At 40.6% G+C, this 21,890-nt stretch overlaps 2 protein-coding genes across 4 annotated transcripts; one reads left to right on the forward strand and one right to left on the reverse strand.

The window, feature by feature from the left end:
* Positions 1–1,875: 1,875 nt before the first annotated feature.
* LOC308374447 (5-hydroxytryptamine receptor 1E-like) lies at positions 1,876–2,949 on the reverse strand (the record flags this gene model as incomplete). Its single annotated transcript, XM_080850223.1, has 1 exon — positions 1,876–2,949. One exon carries the CDS (start codon positions 2,947–2,949, stop codon positions 1,876–1,878), a length of 1,074 nt encoding a protein of 357 aa, XP_080706349.1.
* A 7,070-nt stretch (positions 2,950–10,019) lies between these two features.
* Positions 10,020–21,714, forward strand: LOC308374214 (heterogeneous nuclear ribonucleoprotein Q-like). 3 transcript variants are annotated; one of them, XM_080849937.1, is made up of 12 exons: positions 10,020–10,149; positions 11,696–11,853; positions 13,676–13,794; positions 14,175–14,282; positions 14,466–14,579; positions 14,818–14,994; positions 15,120–15,255; positions 17,006–17,211; positions 17,342–17,491; positions 17,586–17,707; positions 17,810–18,179; positions 20,169–21,714. In XM_080849937.1, exons 2-12 carry the CDS (start codon positions 11,706–11,708, stop codon positions 20,205–20,207), a joined length of 1,689 nt encoding a protein of 562 aa, XP_080706063.1. In that variant the 5' UTR covers positions 10,020–10,149; positions 11,696–11,705; the 3' UTR covers positions 20,208–21,714. The 3 variants fall into 3 exon arrangements, with proteins under 3 accessions (XP_080706063.1, XP_080706065.1, XP_080706064.1); XM_080849938.1 differs by having other exon boundaries at positions 10,045–10,149; positions 20,166–21,714; XM_080849939.1 differs by lacking the exon at positions 11,696–11,853 and having other exon boundaries at positions 10,039–10,149; positions 20,166–21,714.
* Positions 21,715–21,890: the final 176 nt, after the last annotated feature.

Raw genomic sequence — 21,890 nt, forward strand, 5'->3', positions numbered from 1 at the left:
AACAGAATATGTTGATATTTATATTATTCTTCCCCATGACAAAAACGTTACTTTGTCTTAATTGTGAGATAATGTTTATACAAATATTTTTAGTTTATTATGGTTGTAATTTTTAGAAGATTTCTGGATTTCTGTCATACCGTTTCATACTCTCTGGCCACACAGCAAGTTGCCTCTGAGGTGATGTTTTTTGGGACCGTTTGTTTTTTCTTGGATCCCATAGGAGTAGGATAAGCTCTCGAGAAGCAGCATCCCATACACTGATAGACTTGAGGTCCAGGTATGCTGAAGCCAACATTCACTCCCAGGTGACACCGCTCACAGCCCACTGAATAAAAAGACAATAAGGAACACAAGATCATATTTCAGCAATCTCTTCAGCTTCCAGCTGTGCTGCACTCATAACAACTTTCACAAAGTTGCTTGTTAAAAGGTACTTTTCATTTTCCCACTGCTATCCCACGAAGAAGTTTTACACTTTCCTATATTGTTAATATAATTTAATTATAATTAAATATACTGATAAATTACTAGTGACCTGCTAGTGACCAGTGACCTGTTACTTACGGGTTGCGATGTCGCTGTTGGGATAGAAATCTCCTACGTGAACAAGTATTGATACCAGCAGAAGGGATGCCACACAAGACTTTGTAGGTGTAATCATGGTGACTATGGTATCCTAGAACAAATAGGCAGAAATCAAAGTCTAAATGTGTCAAGCTTTATACCATGTGAATGAGATATGAAGAAAGAGAAATATGAGAGAAATAATTTGAATAATAAATTGAAAATAATCTGAAAATAAGAATATTAAGTCCAAACGTTACCTTTGGTCTTCACCTGCTGCTGTTGAGTGAGGGCCTCCAGAGTGCCCTTTTATACTATTACCTGTCCTCCAGCAGATGCCACATGGATTAAAAAAGGCCTTCAGGCCTTCAGCCTCATGTTCTCATTGCTGTTATCAGCATGACTCACTGAGTGCTTTCCTGATTTATAATCCCTTAAGTAAATGAGAAGTGAATACTGTGTGAACTTTAGTGGCAAAACATCATTTTCTCATCAGTCTGATATGTTGGATGCAAGGTTTTGATTACACTGTTAACAACCAAGGGCACATGTCCATTGAGGAGTAATCATGTATCCAGGCAACTCTTGGGATACCGTTGTCATGACACGGAAATGTATCTTACGTGATTCAACATTTTTGTTTAATATTAAAAAAGGAATGGTTGAAGTGAACTAGTTAAGAGTAACATTAGAATGGGTTAAAAAGCAAGATCAGAGATGAGCATTCTTTAAAAAACAGATTCTTCTTAATAGTATAGTTGTTTTTCTTCTACAGTATACACTTCATAGTCAAAGTTATTCAGGTATTGGAGGTGCTTCGTATTTGAACCCACATTTATTCCAAACCCAAAATGTATGATAATGTAGCACTGATGTATTTATTTTTCCATGTCAATGGTTTGCCAGAATAAGTCAAGGATGAATATGAACTCACTGTGCTTTTCCTCGTCTTACTAATGAGGAGCCTAATATTTTCCATGTGTCCTTGGTTGTCTAGAAACAAACACCTGTTATGATCCTGGTGTAACATGGTCATACCCAAGGACAAAAAAGCAAACAGTCTGAGATTTTATTACTTTTATGGAGACACATTTTCTTAATCTACATCGATAATGTGAACAAATTCCACAGTCATTCATTTGTTTTTAGATATATGTTCCAGACTGCTTCTTGGCCTTATCACATAACAGTTAACATTATGTACTGCATTGTATATTTTATTTCTTTCATATAATACTAAAGACTGAAATAGCTTGATTTTCACCTAATTTAACAACAATAGAGCATCGATCTTAATCGCTACTTCAGTCATCCCCTGATGCACTGCAGTAGTCTTTTAAAGGCCTGCTTAAAGTCCTCATTAAAGCTTGTATACAGCAGTGGGTTAATGAGAGAGTTAGTATAGCCTAGCCAAGTGAGAAAGTTGGACACGTGCTGGGATGGCTGGAGAATCCGAAATCCAACCATCAACTCTTTCACAAAGAAAGGCAGCCAACAGAGTACAAACGCTCCCAGGATGAGGCCTAGTGTTTGGGCTGCTCTCCTCTCTCGGATGGCATACAGTTGAATCCTTTCTTTATCCTCCTCCAGGGTACTCTGGAACACATTTGGGCCGGGGATGTCACTGTCTTTGTTGACCACAAGCTCTATTGGTTTTCCAGGATCAGGAGTGGACGTCTGGGACACACAGAAAAACTGAACGGTGGGGTAACGTCCATGTTTCTCTCCATTAGAACACAGATTTGTGGTGACACTTCGTCTGTGGTACAGGGTTTTAGCAGCAACAAAGATCCTGCAGTACAATATAAGGATAAGACCCATTGGGATGTAGAAAGCCCCAAATGTGGAGTAAATTGTGTAGGTAACATGATCATGTTCAATTGTGCACTGAGTAACACAGCGATTACTTCTCCAGAACAGCGGTGGAACTGAGATGAGGACAGAGAGAGTCCACACAATGGTCACCATGACAGCGGTGAGCCGTGGGGTCCGTTTGCAGGTGTACTCCAGGGCACTGGTAATGGACCAGTGGCGATCCACAGCAATGGCACACAAGTGGAGGATAGAGCAGGTGCAGCAGATCATGTCCATGCTAAGCCATGCCTCACAAACGATGTGTCCCAGCATCCATGTTTCTGAGGCAATGTACAGAATGCTAAGTGGCATCACCAGTGTGGCTACCAAAAGGTCAGTGATCGCCAAAGAGCATATTAAATAATTGGCCGGCAGGTGGAGTTTCCTGGTGGTACAAATAGCCAGAATGACGGTGCAGTTTAAAAGAGCTGTGATCAAGGTCAAGACAGTCAGAAAGCTCACAATCAATACTGTCCCAGCAGCAAACAGCTTCTGCTCCTGCACTAATGAGCAGTTGCTAATGTTCATCGTTCCCTGTCATTCCAAACCAGAAGGCATCTGTACACATATGTGAATGTTTCTCTCCATTGCTTTTTCATGTCAGGTGACCCTGTAAAGAATAATACAAAATAATGAATCATTCATTACAAGAGGGTGTGCAATTCGTTCAATTTTAAGGGCATGATGATTTACATGTTGACCACAATTATTATGGTTATACAGATTGTATGTATCTGTTGTACTTTCCCCTCAGTGTTACCTCAACAAATGACAACAGACCTTCAAACATATCCAGTCTCAAATAAACTAATTTTTTATTTTTATTTAATTCTTAGATTAGCACGTTTTCCAGAACTATTTGTCCTCATGATGGCAGTGTCGACTTGTGGGTGCTGTTTGAACGATACAGTATTTCTGCAAGAATGAATGGCATATGACACACCATGAGGGCGAACGGTTTCCAACACAGATGTTTTAATGTGCAAGCCAAGTAAGATAGATTTGGTACAATTGGGTGGGCTTGGTACATTATGAGAAGTTCTGAAAATCAGCATTATTCTGAGTCTGTTAAGTAAGATAGAGTATGCCAAATCACTGTTTTATTGTAAATCTATAACGTAGACCATGACACTAATTTCACCGTCAGAGGCTTTGTGATGAAGCAGTAGGCCTATATTGAAATATCACAATTATGTGTGCATTGCAAACATGTTAAGTTCCCTAATGTGTTTATATTAACCACAAACTTTGCCTCTGTTTTGCTTCATGTTTTGTGTATGTTCGTGCAATGATGTAACTAAACATAAATTAGCACACCATTTCTCTCTCTGGCAGAGGGATTCACTCAAATCTAACATTGAGCATGTGTGCCGAACAAATGTCTGTATACAGATTATCCCAAAGAACAATTTCACAAAGATAAACATTCAAGATTCAAACTTGTATAATCTAAAACATATATATATTTAAAGAGGCACTACTATTGCACACAACAGATTGGACCTCTTTGTAGAGGAAGATTTCCATTACATTTTGTAGACCATTGCATGCACTCCCCTTCCCCAGGGAAGTGGTGGATACTGTTACTGGGCCGGCTGCTCAATTTCAAATAGACAGCATTTTGAATGATTGGGTGAGTGATGAAGTGATACATGATAAAGGGACATATTGCCTTTTACTAACAATTAAATGAACAAAAGACCTTCAATTGTCTCAATTACTTTTCAGGCATCTCACAGTCTTTGCTCAAATAGGGTCACCATCATTCGAATCATCATGCAGTAATATCTGTTCAACTGCCTGGGGTTTTGTGTCAAATCACATCATCGTCATATTGATGAACCATCAAACCCACCGACTTGTCAGAAAGCCATTTCCCTTTCATCCAACTAATAGTTTGGATGCACAAATGCATAAGAGAAAATATCATTGTCAAATGTCAAAATGGTGGCTGCCCTTCAATAGCTGAGGAGTGGTAGCTATCAATTTCATTACAGAATAAGTAAGAATGCAGGGGATTTCATATTTATGGAACCCTTCCCTTATTTAGACAATGTCAAAGATTCATCAGTCTGTGGTTGGTGATAGACCTGGGGAACCAGGAGAAATAATAGTTTGTTACTTTATTTATTTATTTACTACCTCTTCCGTTTTATGTATTACAAACATTGTGTTTATTGTTTTAATACTGCAATCACACATTTTGGGCTCGTCTCCTGAAGCAGTGCTTTGGTGGCCACAGCCATCTATTGTACCATGCACACACGAGAGAAACTCAACATAAACACTGATAAACAACTACATCATTTCCTATTAGACATAAAAAGGGATACCAAACCTGTGGGATATTCCAAGTATACAGTATGACCCAGATAACCCAGATAAGTTTACTCAGTAGTATACATCTTAATAGAAGAGCCTAGTGGCTTCATTCTCCTAGAAAGACCAGAAAAACTAAAAGGCCTTTGTTGCTGTCAGGTTGGTGTGTAAAGGGTTTAATAAGCAAGTAAGTTGATGCAACATCTTAAAGCATGAATATACCACCAGCTCTGTGCTTAACTCCACCCACTGCATAATTTTGAATAATGCTAAAAAGTGGGCTATGTGCTGAAAGGGTGGGTGGAAGCGTGCCTAAACTCCTGTGAATGTTGAGTCTCGATTATCAATTGAAAATGTGCCTCACACCCAAGGGAAGTGGGGCTTGGGGAGAGGGGCACACATTCCATGAGCAAGATAAACCCCAAACTGACATCAGCATGGATGATTTTAAAGAGAAAATGTCCTCTAACCCATAAAATGCTTATTTTTTTATTTTATTTTTTAAATGGTAATTTTGACAATATTTACAACAGCATAGATGTGTTTCAGTACAGCCCTTTACTTTTCAGCAAAAAAAAATGTAGGTGTGCAGGACCTCTTTAAGGGTTAATTGTGATTGAAGACTATACACTACAATCGGTAAGCATATGTAGCTAAAACATTAAACAATCATAAATGTTCAAATCGTTGCTTTGTTCCACATGTCTAACGCTGTCACGTCGGACACATATATTTGAGTTGTCTTTAAACCAAGTTGTGGAACCCAGAGAAGCTACATTCATCTCGGCAAATACACAACAATAAACATCGGCTATAAACACTAAGCTAGTACCTATAGGCTACATGCACCACGGAAAGGTGTGTACCTTGGAAACCGGTGGATTGCAGATGATGGTAGGTGAAATCTGACCAGCATTACTGTTGTGCTTGACGCAGCCAGCCCTGTCACATTCCAAACTGAGGTTAATTCCGGTAGTCTACACCAGGTTGCCTTCTCCCGACGCACGAGGTTTTGTGGTCTACTACAAGCCCGCCGTCCCGCAACCATATGCCGATAATTGTCATACGCACCCCTACGCGTGCGCTCACCGCACACATGAGCACGCTGTTGTTGGTTGTGCTATTTCAGTAAAAAATCTGAAAAAAAGTTAAGCCTCCTTTAGCAAAGTTCCCAACGAATAGTTTCAACAATTAGATGCTTCCATGTGGAATTGAACCGCTTGGAGAAACGTTGTCCTTATTTGGGGGAGGCTCATGATATTGTTTCTCTGGTGGAGATAACGCTGCTGGAGCTCTTTTCCAAAGTCAGCATTTTATGCAGCACGTTCAAAGGATGCCTGGGCAGCTCCTAAATGGGTCCCTTGGGATTAAGCCTATGCTACAAACCTGTATGTATAATTTGTCCATTTATAAAACAAAGACCATCTTTATCTCTCCCTCTTTCCTTCCTTATTGTGTGTGTTATCCAGAATTGCTGAGTCATTGAAGTGATACATTCTACACCCTGTAGGCTGAATGACTATTTAAAAAAGAAAATATCTGACTTTTCACTCCTACACCTATGGATAGGCTTGGACAGATGGAACTGAACACACGGCTACTGAATATTTCTGCTACTTTTTAGTGCTTTTCAGTGTTCAGTATGCATTCACACAAAATATGGTCACTGTTTTAACACATAAACAGTGAAGTAGAGGTGAGAAGAGAGTTAGAATTATAAGAAGATGATCCGAATTGTTATCAAGGAGATTCAAATTCAAGAAGCCCTGTGAACAGTGTAGCACAGTCGTGATGAGAGTGAACGAATGCATATGGAAAAACTCTGGCTAAAGGCTACCCGCGCCCAGAGAATAACTCACATCAGTGCAAACAACCTCATACATGGATGCCTCTGGTCGTGAGCAGCATATAAACTAAGTGCAAAGGTATCAGGTGAATGTCATACCACCACTACAATTGCCCTTCAGCCAGTCTGCTTTTGCCAGACTGCTCAAACAGCCTTAAGCCTACTCTTAGCTTGGGACATTGCAGGTACAATAGAAGTGACATAAACAAACCAGACCTTATTTAAAGTATTAATGGAACAACAAGATAAGTTGCTAAATCAAGAGGCGAGGAATAAGATATAAGTACAATAAATACGGATAGCATGTGCTTCTAGTAGAGTTTAAAGGACATGGCAATAGATGTGGCTGTACGAGATATGTGAAGTTAATGCCATGATTATGAATACACTTTGGCCACTTGCAAATCATAGTTCTAATTTAGTGGCAATGGGCAGTAACACAAAAAGGAAAAAGACAGGCCTTGATGACCCAGTACTAGCTTTAGGGCTGGGATAGTTTTGCTAAGTAAGTGTAATTTCACCAACAAGACAGGTAACCTCTGAAACAACTGTTTTATTCAAACCAGAACATAACTCTCATAATGACACAAAATCGCAGCGAATGATTAAGTTGTAATGTTTCTAAATCGGAACTCAACTGGATATAGTATAACAAAAAGTAATGGTGAGAGGCAATTAGTCCTCAAAATTGTCGGCCTATTTTCACTAGCACCCATTCTCAGGAAATATTTTCCCCTTACATATTGCCAAAAAACATCCATGCCTGCCACACAAAATGGAGGGAAAAGTCTGTGCCTCCTTGGGACTTGGGACCACCAGGCCTGGGCCCATTTGCAAGCTTCTATTGATTAGAGGTGTAATTACATATTGTTGGGGGAAGAACAAAAGCAAGTGCAATCCAGTATTAACGTGTAACTTCACCCCAACTCCACTGACATTACAGAAAATATTCTACAGAGAAGGGTGCTGTGGAAATCTAAATTAGTTTATTAGATTTTCCTTAAACTAGCATAACCAATAACCAAATGAGGTCAAATGAAAATAATTTAAGATTGACATGTAACACTCCTCTGGCAATTCAGACAGCTAGTGAAAGTACAATGGGCATGAGTTAAGTATAATATGTTGGCAGGCATTTATTCAATATAATAAGTGGACTTGTGTATATGAATTCAGGGTTAATTAAGGGGTTGGCTACCACATACCATTACAATACTGGTTTAGGAGAAAATGATAGGCTTGGGAATACTCATTAGAGAGTGTGGTATGATTTCTGGGAAAATTCAGATGTTTTCTGTTTACATTCTGAGGGTGTCCTCATGAATTTCCTCACAATATCAGCCAAACATATAATTAGTACATTACTTGTCTTTCCGATCATACCCAGATAGAAAAAGAACCCCTTACCCTTGATGTTATAATTTGGGTCATGTACCTCAACTGCCGCAAAGGCTAAAAACTAGAGCCAAGTAGTGTATGTAACTGATAGACAGGAAGCAGCAGGTGAGGCTGGGTGAAATAACATCCAGCACCTGGTCAGTCAGCACTGGTGCACCTCAGGGATGCGTGCTCTCCCAACTGCTCTTTTCCCTCTACACAAACGACTGCACCTCAGGAGACCCATCTCCTGAAATTCTCCTAAAATTTGCAGACGACACATCAGTCATCGGCCTCATCCGTAATGATGATGAGTCTGCTGCATAGGTCCCCCTCAACATATTCAACAGTACTGTGTTGGCTGTGGAATCCTTCAGGTTTCTGGGATCCACAATTTCCCGGAACCTGAAGTGGGAACCCAACATCAACACAATCAGTGCCAGCTCAGGAAGGACAACCTGCCTCAGGAGCTGCTGATCCTGTTCTACACTGCAGTCATCGAGTCTGTTCTGTGCACTTCAATAACTGTCTGGTTTGGATCGGCCACCAAACTGGATAAGAATAGACTCCAACAGACTTGCATCAGATTTGCAAAATAAATCATCAGTGCCAACATGCCCACCATCCAAGACCTCCATGGTCAGGGAAACGGGCAGGAGAAATCACTGCAGACTCCTCACACCCTGGACACAACCTATTCCTACTCCTCCCCTCTGGTAGGCGCTGCAGATCTCTGTTAACCAAAACCTCCAGACACAAAAACATTTTCTTCCCGCTCGCCGTCTCACTACTAAACAGCTAACCCACTGTGGCACTGTGAAATAACCCTGGATCATTAAATAAACCACTGTACAATTACTCCCGCAATCATATTACATTATTTCACACCCTTACTGTATAACCGTCATACTCATACTGTCTAACATTTACCCCTGCACTTCTTAGACTCTCCACTTCTTTGAACTATTGTTGTGTTACAATTCACTGCTCCTGTAGGCATTCCTCTCTGTACATACAGTACGTTTGTATTGTTTTGTGTTGTGATGTATATTCTGTTTAAGCACTCTGAGAGCCACTTTACTAAGTCAAATTCCTTATTTGTTCAAAATTACTTGGCCAATAAAACCTGATTCTGATTCTGCAACTATCAGGCCCTTTAACAATTCTGTCTGTACCAATTTTCTAGTCTCAAAAAGAGGACATGTCCATGAACAAGGAGATATATGGTCCATTTGAATTCACATATTGCGATGTGGTAGCCTATAATATGTTATATTAAGTATTATTATAACTGGCTTTGTAAACAGACGATTATTTCAGTTGACTGACAAAAAAACATTTGTTGCTTACTTTCTTTGTGAATAAACTGACAAAGGGTAGACACTTCCAGCAAAGTGAGAACAATTTATCTGCCTGAAATTGGGGGGAAAGAGAGGCTAGGATATTCTATTCTCCAAAATTCATGTGCATGGAATGGTATTTAGCCAATTTTCACACAGACTGCTCTTAGGAGGGACAAGCTAAGGAAGGACCAGTTAAGTCAACATTTCATGATTGAACATTTGCCAATCTACTCACAGAATGTTTCACTTTGCAAAAAATAATAATAATAAAAAAAAAGGTGGAAAAAGCAATCTCAGGAACAGAAATTAAATTACTCCTGGCCTGTCTGGTTATTTATTACAATATTGACTCAAGAGGCACAAATAAAAGCATAGCCTATTGAAATGACTATGTTGCTTTTCCTTTTCGCGCATTTATGTCTTCTCTCTGACATAGGCTATTGTACTGTAGCTCAAAATTCATGTTTAGGTGAATTTACACTTTAACGAATCTATAATTTGTAGAAAACTAGCATTTAGGAAATAGATGTCCATCATGAGTACAACATGAAAGAGTTATCATAATCTACAGTGTAAACTTGAACATGACGTCTTTTGATGCAATGATTCCTCCTAGTGGTACATTTGGTCATCGCCCCTGATTTGGTACAAAGCTGAAAAACCTAGTCCCATGCATATGGCTGTGAGAAACCCCGTAGATGGGGAAAACTCGCGGCGTGAACGTAGCCGCCATTTTACATCCTCTAGAGTGAAAGAGTGGAGCCGGAGCAGCGGCGGGGATTTCGACTCTTTTCTCTATACGTTTCCCTCCCATTCAGTACATTACAGTGGTCTAATCATCAGGTACGACAAATACTTACTAATCGGTCGCATGTGCTGTTTTGTAGTTATCATCAGCCTTCGATAATATTGTGTTTTTAAACAAAGTCTGAACTGGTTGGGACGTTTCTTCAGACCGGCTTTTTGAAAATGGATTCCCCTATGTGGCGGCACGTTGGCAAACTCGTTATAGGCGAAGCAACTAGCCATTCACTGTAACTGTGTTAAATAAATCATGAATGCAGGTGTTTAGTGTTGTAGAAGCACTGATGATCTGAAATTGTTTGCAACAGAAGGTCATGTGGGTAACTTACTGTAAACTAGGATAAGCAAGCTAACGTTAGCAAGCTAGCTATAGAGTTTTCTAACGTTTGCTAGCTGTCGATGTCACGTCAGCTTGCAAACTTGGTGAAGTCGTCTTGGATTTTCGTGGCTAGTTGTCTGGGGTGGTGTACGTAAAGTTGGACCAGGAGATTGACACTACGATGCACAAGCTTGTCTTATGATGGCTTGTTTTTCAACCAGACACCGCCTACTAAGTAGAGTTGCACACGTAGTTAGCTCGCTATCTGGCTTCCTTGCTTGTCCAACTTACGCTAGCTAGCTTAGTGGGTACGTTTGAATTCGCTAACGTTTGCTTGCAGAGAGGCTAGCTGTCGTATATGTTTGTGCCTGTATCAGATGCTTAGGCTAGTTAGAACACGGGCATGGATTTTGATGGCTGTCGGGTTGAAGTGAAGCACAATAATGTATAAGTTACTGTGGTGGACTGAATGTGAAACAAACGATGCCTCTTTATAGAAATGTATAGATAGGCAGCATATTAAAGTGAACTAATTGGATTTAAAGCTATCTTGGGTAATGTTCCCGAACTTGAAAAATCTTGGTTGCACGACATCAGCTCTAAACAAACATCATAAGTCATTGGTCTCCCGGAGGAACGTTAACTTCCTATAGTGTGCACTACTTGAATTCATGTATTGTTATTGTGAATTAGCCAGCTAGCGATTTAGGTAGCTATCATTATATTGTGGCGCGGCACATGCTCGCTAGCAAAGTAACGTTACCGGAAACAGTGCTAAAGGAACACGTGTACTAGCAGGGAGAGCTACAGCGTTACACTCTCCCCGTCAATTGCCCAATCTAAGCGTCAAAGGACGGGGAGTATCAATGACTTGAACTTGCATTCACAGATTGTCGACGTTATGTTAGGCGCTCTCTCAGAGTTTGATTGCAGGACGGAAGGAGGAGTTGGTTTAGGTTTTTTGGTTGACCATTAAGTGGGTCTTTTGCACGGAAGCAATTTTCCCTGGAAGCTCCAACTTTTAAAATGAAGACAGTCAGAGTGGACGCATGTCTGGTTATGTTAGGAAATTTGGCCCATGAATGTTCTGTTAATCAGAGGGATTGTCTGTGCATGAAGCCATAGCGTTGACCTGCAGGTAGGGTGTCTTAAGTGCAAGCATTCAGTGTCTGTGGATCGTCAACACCCAGCATTGGAGCAAATACAGACTACCTCACTTTAATTTTGTCCAGTTTTGGATTAATTTGGCTCATTGCATCTGTGCAGATCTGGAGACATGGCCACAGAGCATATTAATGGCAACGGTACTGAAGAACCAATGGAGACCACTGCTGCAGTTACCCATTCAGAGCACTTCCAGACTTTATTAGACGCTGGTTTACCAAAAAAAGTTGCAGAAAAACTAGATGAAATTTACATAGCAGGTAAGGCCCACTAAACATCAAGCTCAACCACATTCATTACCATATTTTGTTGTTTCTAATTGCATGTACTCCCACAAATTATCTTGGAATAATGTTAATTTTGACTATCAAGCAACTTTTTGTGGTTTCCTATCCAAATGGGTACTGCAGTGTAAAAATTAACGGGGCAAAATTTAAAGTGATGAAAATGCACAGTAATGCAAAACCACCGGTGTAAACTTATGATCAGTGCATCGTCAGAATTGAAATCACAACTAGTATATGCTTGCGTCTCAGTGTTTAATCTAGATTATTTTTTCAGCAGCAGGGGTTTTGTAAAGGGTTGTGTTGTACCTGGGCGGTGCACACGCGTGTAGTATGCTGGTGGTTGGTGTGAATATCAATAGTTAGCTAGAAAATATGAATTAAAATAACACCTGACTGCAAAACAGACATTCATTTATTCATACATAATGCTTCTTTGAACCACTTCTTGGAGAGGGCAGTGTTTCTCCTAGGATTGTTTTTCGGCAGTGATAGTATTATTGTGCACACACACATGCTGGAAAAAAATATACTTTTAGTGTTCTCATCAATGTATATTATGTTTATATTTATAATATTTTTAACTGAATTGTGTCCTCACTTATTAGAAATGGAGAACAGACTTATAGCCTACATGCAGATAAGTGTTATCTATTATCATCAGTGTTAATTTGTGTACTGAGGACCATGCACTGAGAGCATTCATTCACGGTTGAAAATGACATACTGTACAACAATGAAGGCCTACACTGTAATGGTGCATTGCCACTTTAAATAAAATCTGCTGGTTTAGGGTATGTTTTCATGACGTGAACGTGACACTGAAAAGTGCATCGGGTTTTGCATCAACCCAAACTGAGCTGTTCAAGTATTTATTTCAGGACTTCAACACGTGGTTAATTAACTTGGCAACATTTCATATTAAGCACGCTGATCGACGCTTTATTAGGCTACCCTTTAAACTAGTTTCCTTTTGTAACAGAGAGTTTTAATTGTGTCTTGAACAGGGGCGTAGTGGATAATGCTCCCCCCCCCACCCCCGTATAAGTTGTGTTCACTCATATTCGGCCATTGAAGCATGCATGGTAAGGCTCTTAGTATCTCTGCGTTTATTTTTTAATAAAGATGTTTTTGCTACACCACTGGTCTTACAATTGGTACCCACAAGTCAGTTTGTTCACAAGCTCAATATATTATAGTTTAGTCATGAATAATCAACCGTGTCAAATATCAGTAGTGGCGTGCCTAATTAACCAGCGACGGTGTGCCGCTGTCTATGCATGAAGCGGAAAAACTGTCTCTGAATTGCATCACAAACACAAGCGAGAGAACTGGACGGGGTGGATAAGCTGCATGCGCAGATTGTCCTTAACACGCAACACAAGCAGCCGTTGGTGGCTGGAACAAGTGAAGGTTGAGGGCAGGTTGCAAAAAAGAAATACTAAAGGAACTGGCCAGTGTACACCAATTATTCTTTGTTTGTGTGTGTTAAATGTATCTGTAATTAATGTTTAGGAGAGTCGTGGTTAGTGCCTCATTTCAACCAGTCTCATGTCCTCCTGAAAGCATATTTTGCCTGCGACCTATACACCTGTTGGTGTGTTATGCTTTCCATTTCAGATAGACTGTGGAAAAATTATATATATAAATAATGTAGAGGTTAAATTAGAAACGGATGCTTAATTTTTCCACATTATATATATATATATATATATATATATATATATATATATATATGAAAAACATGAATGGTTTGATCATTTGCTTGTTCTTTTTTGTATGTCTGCCTCTTCCTCAGGGTTGGTATCACACAGTGATCTAGATGACCGTGCAATCGAAGCCTTGAAGGAATTCAACGAGGAGGGTGCCCTGCAAGTACTACTGCAGTTTAAGGATAGCGATCTCTCACATGTTCAGGTAGTGTACACGCTCAGATGATTTACTCTTCTCCAATGACCAACATTATTGCCTTTCTCGCTGTCGTGGAACGTATTATTGAAGTTTAATTTGACCTGAAAGGATACGGTGGCCCGCTGTTAGCATAATTGATGGGGCCCTGATATCTTAAATTTGTCTCGGTATTAAAAAAGTATCCATCCATCTATCTATCTATCTATCTGAATATCTGTAGCCAAGTCATGACCAGTCAGACTTTAGAGAAAAATAGTGATGCTGCCAAGTCATCAAACCCAAGTGAACTTCTGGTTTTGTCATGCTAGATTGATGGAATAGTGTCAGCATTTCCCTGCATTTCTGCCTCCTATAACATGTGTACACTTGTGTGTATTTTCAAACAGAACAAAAGTGCCTTTCTGTGTGGAGTGATGAAGACATACAGACAGAGGGAGAAGCAGGGGACCAAAGTGTCAGAATCCAGTAAAGGACCAGATGAAGCAAAAATAAAAGTAAGCCTGTTGTTGATGTGGTTGAAGAAGTTATGCATGCAAATGATGTGCAAATAGTTCAACAAGAAATGTGGTTGAAAAATCCTCTATGTTTGGATGTCAGTTGGAGAGCAAACTTCAGTGTGTGTGTACATAGGCCTTGGTTATAAATTGAGATTAATCCAAATATCTTGCTGGTCTTAGGCTCTTCTTGAGAGAACTGGTTACACGCTTGATGTAACAACAGGTCAGAGGAAGTATGGTGGTCCTCCTCCAGAGTCTACCCACTCAGGAGCACAGCCCACCATAGGCACAGAGGTGAGTAGCTGGAGGAGTTGAGGTGACCACACTTTCAGTGCTAAACTAATATTAGCTGCCTCCATGCAATGATAAATGATGTCCTATGCTTGAAGGGCTTCTGTTACACTGGGGGTATACCGCTAAGATCTGACTGCCTGGTCCTTTGGGTTTAGGGTTTGTTTCTTTGCCGTGCCATGTTGTAATACTTAAGGCAGTGTAATGCTTAACTCTTCCATCCTGTTTGGTGTTCCTTTAGATATTTGTGGGGAAAATCCCACGGGATCTCTTTGAGGATGAACTGGTCCCCCTGTTTGAGAAGGCAGGACCTATCTGGGATCTGCGTCTGATGATGGATCCACTCAGTGGCCTCAACCGAGGCTATGCCTTTGTCACCTTCTGCACTAAAGAGGCTGCCCAGGCGGCAGTTAAGCTGGTAAGGCTCGTATGTGGCATAGCAGTGGTTACGGGTATTTACTGTCCACTCGCTGCAGCTATTGAATAAAAGAATATGGGCAGTGTTTTGACGACTGACTCGCTGCGGTCTTTGCTCCTCCCTAGTGTAACAACAGTGAAATCCGACCCGGCAAACACATTGGCGTGTGCATCTCTGTGGCCAATAACAGACTGTTTGTCGGCTCCATCCCGAAGAGCAAAACAAAAGAACAGATTGTGGAGGAGTTTGCTAAAGTCACCGGTAAGCACTGACATGTTGAGTCTTTTGATAGCATTTTGACCCGTTCACATTCAAGACTTTTAATTTTTAGGTTTCCTCCGGTAGGAGGTTACCTATTGTTTCTGTTAGTATTATTTGAATTCTTGTACCATGGGAGTCAATGGCAGCCCCTAGAACCATATGGTAACTTTTTGTGAAATTTGGCACACTCATTAAGGACAGTCCCTTCTTCATTCACACCAATTTTCATGGCTCTCATTAGACCATTCTAGCGCCACCAACAGGTCAAAGTTGGACTTTTGTAACACACGCAACTTTTGAACTGTATGACCGATTTTCAAAAATGAGGTACCATTGGATTCCCTGGATCAAGACGAATTAAACCCACCCCATGGCGTCAATTTCCGGTTATATAGATTTCCCGCTATTTCCGGTTTTATCAAAAACCTTTGAAAGCCTACTCCTCCTACAATGTTTGGCAAATCTTCTTCAAAATCACCAGAGATGATCTTCAGACATAGCCTCACAAAAGTTATCGAACAGAATTTTGATCCTCACATCCGTTTGTCCGGTACAGCCACTCAAATTCAGCAGAAAAGCGGCCAAACAGGAAGTGAAGTCATATGTCAGCAAATATTTGAGTGAAATTTACGCCACAGGGTGTGTTTAATTCGTCTTGATCCAGGGAATCCAATGGTACCTCATTTTTGAAAATCGGTCATGCGGTTCAAAAGTTGTGTGTGTTAACACAAGTCCAACTTTGACCCGTTGGTGGCGCTAGAGTGGTATAGAGAGACATGAAACTTTGTATGAATAAAGAAGGGACTGTCCTTAATGATTGTGCCGAATTTCACAAAAAGTTACCATATGGTTTGTCCGGTACAGCCACTCAAATTCAGCAGAAAAGCGGCCAAACAGGAAGTGAAGTCATATCTCAGCTAATCTTTAAGATATCAACACCAAACTGGTATGTCACTTGGAAGACACTACAACATGTTCCCATGTGCAAAGGCAACTTCATATCTTGAAAAATGATTGATATGAAGCAAATTGGATAAATTGTTAATGCTAAAATAATGCTTTACACATCTGCAGGTCAAAAAGTGAAACTCTGATTCAATCACAAGTTCATATGAAGACACTTGAGAGTGTTTAGTACACAAATCTGAAAAAAAGTTGACTGTAAGATGAAAAGTAGATTTTTGGTGAATATTTGAAACATGCATGCTTGACTACTTGCTAGGGTGGTTCTCTATAGAATGTCTCTGTGTCCTCATCCACGCGGCTCCTAAATCTCACACACTCAGTCTCCCCTTAACACACGCGCAGGCTTTGTTTTACGCACACACATTCTCACAGACACACAGCTTGGTGTCACACACATACATTCTCACAGCCACACAGGGTAAGCGCACACACACAACCTCCACTCAGTCTAAACTTCAGGGCAAAAGCATTGTAAATGTTGGATTTGAAATGTAATATCTCATTGGCAAGTCTGCAGCATGGATTTTTCTATACAGTGACAAATTGTCACAAAATTACATTTTTCCCTGGTTCGCAATGTTTGGAGGAGGAAACCGCCATCGCTGCTTGCAGCTATATTTTTATTTTATTTTTTCTTAATGCACACTGAACAACTGATACTAAATTCGTTCTCCACTCTGTAGTAATAGTAGTAGTATGCAATGATTTATAACTGATGAACATGTAAATTTTTTGTATTACCTTGTTCCTCATTAGCCCACCCACTTTTTTTTTCTCCATACAGAGGGTCTTAATGATGTCATCCTGTACCATCAGCCAGATGACAAGAAGAAAAACAGAGGCTTCTGCTTCCTGGAGTATGAAGACCACAAGACGGCCGCCCAGGCGCGGCGCAGGCTCATGAGCGGTAAAGTCAAAGTCTGGGGCAACGTGGTGACTGTGGAGTGGGCTGACCCTATTGAGGATCCTGATCCTGAGGTCATGGCCAAGGTGAGAGGGTCAGCCAATCAAATGATGCCAGTGATGGTGACATTATAGATGTTAGTCGTAGATGAAAAAAACTCTTCATTGAAATGCCAGATGTGTTTTGTGTCTGATTTACTGTATTTATGTATCCTAGGTCAAGGTTTTATTTGTTCGAAACCTGGCAAGTACTGTAACAGAAGATATACTTGAAAAGACATTCAGCCAGTTTGGTAAACTGGAACGGGTGAAGAAGCTGAAAGACTACGCATTCATCCACTTCGAGGAGCGAGAAGGCGCCGTAAAGGTGCCTTTTTCTGGTTTTAACTGTTGACCTCTGATATGGCAGTGATGTAGTTTCTGGCCGTATTTATTCATTTCTTTGTTTATCTGTCTTCTAGGCACTGGCTGACATGAATGGCAAGGAGCTGGAGGGAGAGCAGATTGAAATAGTTTTCGCCAAGCCCCCAGACCAGAAGAGGAAAGAGCGCAAGGCTCAGAGACAGGCAGCCAAGACACAGATGTAAGCACAGACAGTGGATGTTAAATAAGTTTAACACAGTTTAAATAACCAACCGTGAACTAAATCAATTCTTTAATTGCAATTGTGTCAATTCATTCCCAGGTATGATGACTATTATTACTATGGTCCCCCACACATGCCTCCCCCAGCGAGAGGCCGAGGACGAGGGGGTGGACGAGGAGGCTACTCCTACCCTCATGACTACTACGGCTATGAAGACTATTACGATTACTATGGCTATGACTATCACAACTACCGTGGCGGCTATGAGGACCCCTACTATGGTTACGATGACTTCCAAGCCACGGGACGGGGCAGAGGAGGCCGAGGCGCCCGCGGGCCCTCCATGTCCCGGGGTCGAGGAGCCACCGCCACGCCCAGGGGAAGGGTTGGCTTCTCCCAGCGTGGAGGTCCTGGAACCAGCCGGGGTGCACGCGGCTCCAGGGGAGGGTCCCAGCAGAGAGGCCGTGTGGTAGGTGATGGTGGACTCTTTTGGGGAGAAGTGGTTGGCATGAGGGAGTGATTGCGCAGTGGTAACCTTAAAAGTGAGCAAGAATTGGGTCCTGATGCAAATCCTTGCATTGTGTTTGATTATGACATGAAAGCCAATAGTTTTCCGCGTCAAAAAAAAGCAAATTCCGTTACGTTTTGGGTAATTCCGTGTTTCCGCGTAAAAAAAAAAAACAGCCGTAAAATGCCTTTCTGCACGTTAACTGTATGAAAAACTCTGTGATGTTGCCTAGCAACGTTGTCTGCGTGCCTGCAGCTCCCTCAGTCACAAACTAGTGAGTTCAGTTTGTCGCCAAGTAGTTGACCGTACTGTGCCTTATACATTTCCAATGCTTAAATCATCATGGTTTGACCTGTATGTGAGGCATTATCTGCATACCTAATGAAAGTAATGGTTTTCATGAAGTTGCTACTGTGATAGATCGTGTTTTTAAATACCAAATTTTGGGCTACCTGCTAGTGTTAGCATGCATGCTAAGCGGAGATTTAGCTATGTTCTGTTCTTATGTTGATACGCTGTAATAAAGATGGGTTCAATCCTGTTAAGATTTCGACTGGATGAGATATGAATGAGATCTATGTTGCCTAGTGTAATGTCCACTATTATATGTATCTAGTAATATTAGTTGTGTAATTGTTATTGTGTAGCAATAACTCATGTTAATGTAATTCAGTGCAGTGCTAATTAGTCCCCATAAAGAAGACTGCTTTGGTAACTCAGTGAATAATACATGCCCTTCTTATATTGTTGTTTGCCAGCCATCAACAGAACAGAAGACTTAACATTTTTTGTTTTTAATGCGATTGGGAAGATGAGCAAATGAACGTGAATACCGTTGAAAAGGGGGGCGTGGCCAGAGCAGAGTTCAGCGCAGACGTGACATTTTCTGACTGCTTTTGTTCTTTAATTAATGTTTGTTCATTGTTGCGATCGTTGTCTTACAGCCCAGTCTTACAGGGTAAAATACAGGGTTTTTTGGGCGATTTTGATGCACAAAATTATGTTTTCGTTTGAAAAGTTGCAATTCCGTTTTCAATGGTCCATTCCGTTTCAGATGATCCATTCCGCGTATTCCGTCCGTTTTCCGTTTTCGCGGAAAACTATTGGCCCTAAGTTAATAGGAAGTCTGACTGTCTCTTGTGATGTGGAGGTTCACTGGCATCTGTGCAGCATTGCATGTTGCATTTTCCTGAAGTTTGTGTTTGTTGCCAGTAAAAAAAGTAGTTGTCAATCGTGCTCAAGCACAGAATAATTGCTGGGCAGCACTTATCTGAAAACCATCTGCATGATCTTTTACAGATAAAAGCTGTATGGTGGGCTAGTGGTGGACTGATTGTAATTTGCAGTTCATGAGATTGTGCTGACCTGCACATGTGTCAGTCTTAGGTTTTGAGTCATTGGGTATTGAGACTTTCCTTTATGTGTGCACAGCTATATCTCACTCTTAGTGATCAAGCTTTACTCATTTGAAACTTGTATTCTGGCTGTTTCTCCCATTTTTGCATACTTGTTGAAGGCTCCATGTGGAAGGAATGGACCAAAGGTTAGCATTTGTGGCTCACTAGCATGCTCAAGTCCCATAGACCCTAAAATTCATACTCTTCATTAGCTGGTTGTCATTTTGTCAGCTTACTGTAGACTGCTCATTTTTGACATGTCATATGTCAGTGGGTGTTGTCCACGTGCATGTTTGCAAAGATTTGAGTCTTGGGCCACATACATACCGGGAATCACCCATGACTTCACAAAGCTAGGTGTTCATGACCCGTCTGTATTCAGAACTTCCTCCTATACATTCCTTCATGCATCTGTACATCACAGCTTGCGGTGGAATTCCATCTATTCCTCTGTGTGTGTGTGTGTGAGAGAGATCCTTCATTGAAAGCTAGTCTAGGGATGGGCTTCGGAGCACTGTAGGATTCTGACTGTCCTTGTGTTTCTCTTCAGCAGGGAAAAGGGGTCGAGGCTGGTCCTGACCAGTTACTATGAAGACTGACTTGTTACATGGGGTTACACCGGAAGCTGCCAATGATATGATGGTAAGGTCGACGCAATGGTCCAATGATATTCCAGCCTTACAGAAGCATATCTCCCATACTGCCACCCTAAGAATCAACGGAAAATTCAGAAAGCTACATGCTTGGACTTACTGTTCTCATTGATGGAAGCCTTGCATTTAAAAAAATATGATATATAAACATGCCACCTTCTGTCAGATGCCCCAACGCCCCCCAAAGGATGCCATTTTAAATCATTGAAGTTCAGCTATCCTAAAGGATGCTGAAATGTCAAATGAATTTTGCACTTTTTGTTTTTAAAGTTTTTAAGTTTGAAGTGGCTCAAAAGAGCTTGATGCTATTGTATATTTTTGTGCTAATTGCAATTTTATTGTCAGAAATATCCATGTTAATCAAAATTGATACAAATTTTAAGAAATTTAGTAATTAAAATCTGCAGGTTTTTTAGGTGTAACCACCTTGCATGGATAAGTCAGGCATTCCAGGAAAGTGGTTCTTTTCAGAACTTGTCTTTAAAGGGTTGGTGTACTACCTCAGTACAGAGGATTCGACTACCCTGCCTGTACTGTAAATAGGGAAACTTATATTGATGAAAGCAAGGCTTGTTTACCATTTAAATATGCACAAATGCAGCAGCTAGGCAGATGTACTTAATGTAATATAGTCATTTAGCTGCTGCCTTGACACTGCGAACAGTCTAACTGGGCGTGCAAAATCTCATATGATGAGCCTAAACAAGCCATGCTTTCATCGTATTTTTGAACTGAATTAGCTGCCTTGCTTGTTCAGCTGTAGTTACTGGTGTATGATTGATTGTATAATAGTTTGGAATAAGATGTTACTTTTTTTGTAATGGCTTGAACATCACAAAGGCATCTGAGTGCTTTTGAAAAAAGCCCTGCAGTGTCCCTTTTCTCCTCTCAGCCAGACAGGTTTTTACTTTGGTTTTATTTTAACGTTTTCATACATAGCAGTGGAGCATTGTGAAGTTCACAAAAACACACAAAAAAAATCAACACAATTATGTCCAGTACCATGAAATCTTCCCTTTGGTGTCAAGGTTTGAAAATGAAATCGTAATCATGAACAACTGGTGATCACACGCCTAAGCCAACTGCCTTTTGGTCTTTGACTGAGATGAGGCCTGTGGTGTTTGCCTTTGGTTGAACACAGGCCTGGTTCAGTTGACTGGTGAAGGTATGGGTTCACACAATGGAAAAAAGGGATGCTGCAGCTATGGTTTCTATTCCATGTTCTTTAGCCAAAAAGGAAGACTGAACCATACACCCGGTTTTGTACACAGGTATTAACTCCCTCTCAATAAAGCTGTATCCATACAACCTTTTGAAAAAGATGTTAGCAGTTTTAAACTATTGTTGGTGGCCAACAACGTTTTTGCATTCCTGCAAATAAATGTTTTATACTGTAAAATGAGGTTGAGTGTAACTTATTTTTGTAATAAAGTTGGTTGATTTTTATCTGTGTCCCCAAACTGTTTACTGTGGTAGACATTTAACAGTTTCTTAAACAGTCCATCATATGTGTAACACTACTGCGTGTTGTATAAACTATTTAAATAATTTAAGTTGATCTCAACAAATCGCATATTCTTCATATATCATGCATTGAACTGTTATCCTGAGTGATATTAGTT

Source organism: Sprattus sprattus (genome assembly GCF_963457725.1).
Source record: "Sprattus sprattus genome assembly, chromosome: 13".
NCBI classification, from domain to species: domain Eukaryota; kingdom Metazoa; phylum Chordata; class Actinopteri; order Clupeiformes; family Clupeidae; genus Sprattus; species Sprattus sprattus.

What these genes read in the sequence shown, in the direction of transcription:
- LOC308374214 (XM_080849938.1), top strand. Translation starts at nt 11,706, where the DNA reads ATGGCCACAGAGCATATTAATGGCAACGGTACTGAAGAACCAATGGAG. An exon ending in GCGATCTCTCACATGTTCAG is followed by an intron (nt 13,795 to 14,174) that starts GTAGTGTACACG and finishes ATTTTCAAACAG; the next exon opens with AACAAAAGTGCCTTTCTGTG. An exon ending in ATCCTGAGGTCATGGCCAAG is followed by an intron (nt 17,212 to 17,341) that starts GTGAGAGGGTCA and finishes TATGTATCCTAG; the next exon opens with GTCAAGGTTTTATTTGTTCG.